The following is a 3,927-nucleotide window of genomic DNA, read 5'->3' on the forward strand; positions in this document are numbered from 1 at the left end:
TCTATCTATCTATCTATCTATCTATCTATCTATCTATCTGCTCTATTTTTCTGTCTCTTTCCAACACATAAATAAATATACGAATGTCTTTATTTAATATATACGTACATTCATATATGTCTCTGATAAAATACTATCTGACTGTTTTCCCACCTCATGTACAATGAGAAGGTTGCAGTAATACAAATACAAACACAGATAATACATACACATCTCCATAAATTTGCTTGCTTCTCTTGTCTTTTCCCTCTCAAACCTTTAGTAGATCTATCCTATGCATTAGCGTAGCTAGAGTGTGTGCCGCCCGGGGCAGCTCATCAATTTTCCGCCTCTGGACCACCACAAAAAATACATATTGCTTACAGCAGACCCAAAAGCAGTGCTGTCCCATAAAAGTTCCGCCCAGAGCGGACTACCCCCTCCGCCCCCTTCTAGCTACACTAGTGATCCTAGGTTTTGTTTCATAGTTGCCTCGAATACTTTAGACCAATGGTTCTTAACCTTGTTACTACCACGCCTCTTCTCGGAATTTGTCCTTCTCTCCACGCCCCCTTGCATCTATGAATAAAATTCCCTCCCAGATTTTAAATAAAATTTAAAATATGTTTTTAATCTTTTTATTGAATGTGAATTAGTCACATTATACAAAATATATGTAATTTTATATATAATTACATTATACAAAAAGTGAGATACTTGACACTGCTTCTTAGCAAAAAAAAAAAAAAAAAATTGAATATGAATTAGTCACATTATTAGCGAGATACTTGACACTGCTTCTTAGCTACAAGATCTTGAATGAGTGGTTGAATGCCAGAGAGTGCACAACGTAAGTACCTTTCAACGCTCAGCCTGTTTCTGTACTTGGTCTTGACAGCAACGAGCGTGGAAAATACAGCTTCACAAAGATATGTGGATCTAAACATAGCTAAAACCCGAAGAGTCTGATATGAAATCAGAAGATAAACAGGAAGGTACTTGATCCAGAACGTTTCAAGATCCAGTTCTTTGAAGTCTTCCTTAGCTGGAGAGTTAAACTTCAGCTCAAGAAACTCCTCTTGCACTTCATCCAAAACATTAGTCACTTCACACTGAAATGGGTTCCTGATGAATTTCCAAGCTTCGCGTTTTTCATCTATATCTGGGACGTATCTGATGAATTCTGTTTTCAAGTCAGTTAGATGAGTGATTATTTGTTTCTTTAACTTAGAATCAAGGTTACCGTGAATGAAAGTAGAATTCAAGTAACTAAAACTGACTGTATTTCCCTGATGAATTCAACATTTCCAGAGGTCGAGTTTGGCCATGAAGGTTCGAATGATGCCGTTGTGTGTGAGAATGTTGATGTTTTCCCCTTGTAGTTTAAAGTCGAGAGCATTCAACGCTTCAAAGATGTCCACCAGGTAAGTTAAAGATAGTTTAAAGCCTTCAAACTAGAACTTGTCATGGAGATCTGCCTTCTGCTACAAATCTAGAAATATTGCTACTTCTTCTCGTAGTTCATAAAACAGTCCAAGCATGTTCCCCTTGATAGCCATCGTACGTTCGTGTGAAAAAGCAATGCTTCATGTTCAGATTCCATATCATTACACAACAGTTTGAAAAGACGACTGTTTAAGGCTTCACCTTTAACAAAGTTGACAACCTTAATAGCCACGTTCAGGACATTTCTCATTTCAGTCGGTAAGGTTCTGGATGCTAAGGCTTCACGATGAAGTATGCAGTGTGTACCTACAACAGATAGATTTTTCTTTCACCCTAGTAATGAATCTAGACTGCAGACCAAGCATGGCTGGAGCTCCATCAGTGCAAACCGCTACCAGCAAATCCCATGAAAGTTGGTTTTCCTGAAAGAAGTTTGATACGTCACGAAGAATAGGGTGATAGAACAACATTTCTTCTTTTACACAGTTGCCTGACACAAAACGAGCATATACCAGTCGCTGAGAACACTGAGCGATGTCAGTCATTTCGTCACACTGAATGGCAAAAACAGGAGAATTTGATCTTTGATGTCTTGAGACAAATCGTCGATCCTTCCCTTGACTGTATCGTTTGATAGTGAAATATGGGAAAGCTTGTTCGCAATATCTTTCCCCAGGACGAGTTCTGCTGCACGGAGTAGACTTAGTTTTATGAGAGACTCTCCGATGTAATGACTCTTCTTGCTCTTTGTAATCAACATGGCGATCTCATAAGAAGCCTGAACAACCATTTAAGTTTGTTGCCGAAATGCCCCAATACCGTCCAACTTAGCTTGCTTCAAGGAATGTCTTTTTGTTTCAAAGAATACCTTGGGCTTGTCTGCAAGAGCAGGACGTGTTGTCCTCAAGTGGCGTTCCAAGCGTGAGGGTCGCATTCCATAATTTCTCGAAGTTTTGTAACATATCACACTCTGGGGGACTTCTGTGTCACCCTTTGGAGGGGAAGGAATCTAAATCGAATATATTCAAGATACTTCCGTTTCTTTGCACTCATTGCGAATTATTTGATGTGCAGTGGACAACACATATATGAACAAAAGATAAGGCACGTGTAAGATAATGTCAAGGCCCAAGTTAGAACGCTTGGCGTAAAAAGTTCTGGAAAAGAATTAAAACAAAAGAATTTGGAATAAAAGTTAAATTAAAAGAAAATTTATACGAAAAATGTGTACAATGAAGAAAAATATTGTATTGTACGAAAATATAAAAAAGTTTCTTTAAAAAGAAATGATTTTGCATAGGTTTCAGTTTGCCTAGTACTTTCTATAATATTTAAATCCTAATTTTAGTTTAACATTTGGCTTTATATTATAATTTAATTCTTTTACAAAAAATTTACTATATTTTTAACATATACATTTGATATTAAAAATTTTGGTTTTATTGTTAAAGTTTTTTATTTTTCCAATCTGTGTTTTAATTTTTTTGAGACTTAATTAAAGTAAGCGATAGTAGAATCTATTACATACTTTTTATTTTATTTCCTATTTTAAAATACGAGGGGTGTCTGAAAAGTTTTGAGCCTAACCTAGAATCGGGGCTGCTATATAGTTGAAACAAATTTTTCTGGTAAGTACAGTCTTTTCGGAGTATTCTTGCTCATTTTCATAATTCTGATATTTTAATTTTTTTTTGTTGCAGATTTTTGAATAAACAAGATTCGAATTTACAAGGAAAATGGAGAAAACTGAGTATCGTGCTGTCATAAAGTACCTTCATTTGAAAGGCATGGCTCCATCAGAAATCCATGAAGATATGGTGAGAACCTTAACAGACAATGCTTCTTCATATGCAACAGTCAAACGCTGGGTAAATGAATTCAAGCGTGGCAGGGAGAGTGTGGAAGATGATCCAAGACTAGGGAGACCTCCAACTGCAACCACCAAGGACAACCTTGACCTTGCTCTTGGTATGATAATGTAAGATCGCCAAATATCATGTCGTCAGATAGCCGAGAGAGTGGGCATCTCAAATGAAAGAGTAGACAACATTGTGACAAAAGAACTTGGGTTCTCAAAGGATTCTGCAAGGTGGGTCCCTCGCCTTTTGACTTCTGAACAGAAGCGTACCAGGTGCACTTTGTCCACAAGCAATCTGGAACTGTTTGAAGCCGATGAAGAGAATTTTCTTGCTTGTTTCATTACTATGGACGAAAGATGGGTTCATCACTACCAGCCTGAAACAAAAAAAAAAACAATCAAAGCAGTGGAAGCACACATCTTCTCCTACCCCAAAGAAAGCCATGGTCATTCCTTCAGCTGGCAAGGTCATGGCGTCCGTTTTTTTGGATTCTCAAGGTGTCTTGCTGATCGATTACCTTGAAAAGGGTCACACCGTGACAAGGCTGTATTATTCTCAGCTACTGAGATGCCTCCGAGAAGCAATCAAAGGAAAAGGCCCGGAATGCTCACCAGAGGAGTCCTTTTTCATCACGACAATACTC

At 37.7% G+C, this 3,927-nt stretch overlaps 1 protein-coding gene and 1 pseudogene across 1 annotated transcript; one reads left to right on the plus strand and one right to left on the minus strand.

Annotated features, from left to right (window-relative positions):
* Positions 1-755: 755 nt before the first annotated feature.
* On the minus strand, positions 756-1,970 carry LOC149132866 (zinc finger BED domain-containing protein 5-like). The gene is made up of 2 exons (XM_089361304.1): positions 1,821-1,970; positions 756-1,268 (listed from the first exon to the last, which is right to left on the minus strand). The coding sequence occupies exons 1-2, from the start codon at positions 1,968-1,970 to the stop codon at positions 756-758; spliced, it is 663 nt and encodes a 220-aa protein (XP_089217430.1).
* Positions 1,971-2,925: 955 nt separating this feature from the next.
* Positions 2,926-3,927, plus strand: part of LOC149132867 (protein GVQW3-like) — a 1,275-nt pseudogene continuing 273 nt past the window's right edge.

Source organism: Octopus bimaculoides, chromosome 13 (genome assembly GCF_046866305.1).
Source record: "Octopus bimaculoides isolate indiv1 chromosome 13, ASM4686630v1, whole genome shotgun sequence".
In the NCBI taxonomy this organism is placed as follows: Eukaryota; Metazoa; Mollusca; class Cephalopoda; order Octopoda; family Octopodidae; genus Octopus; species Octopus bimaculoides.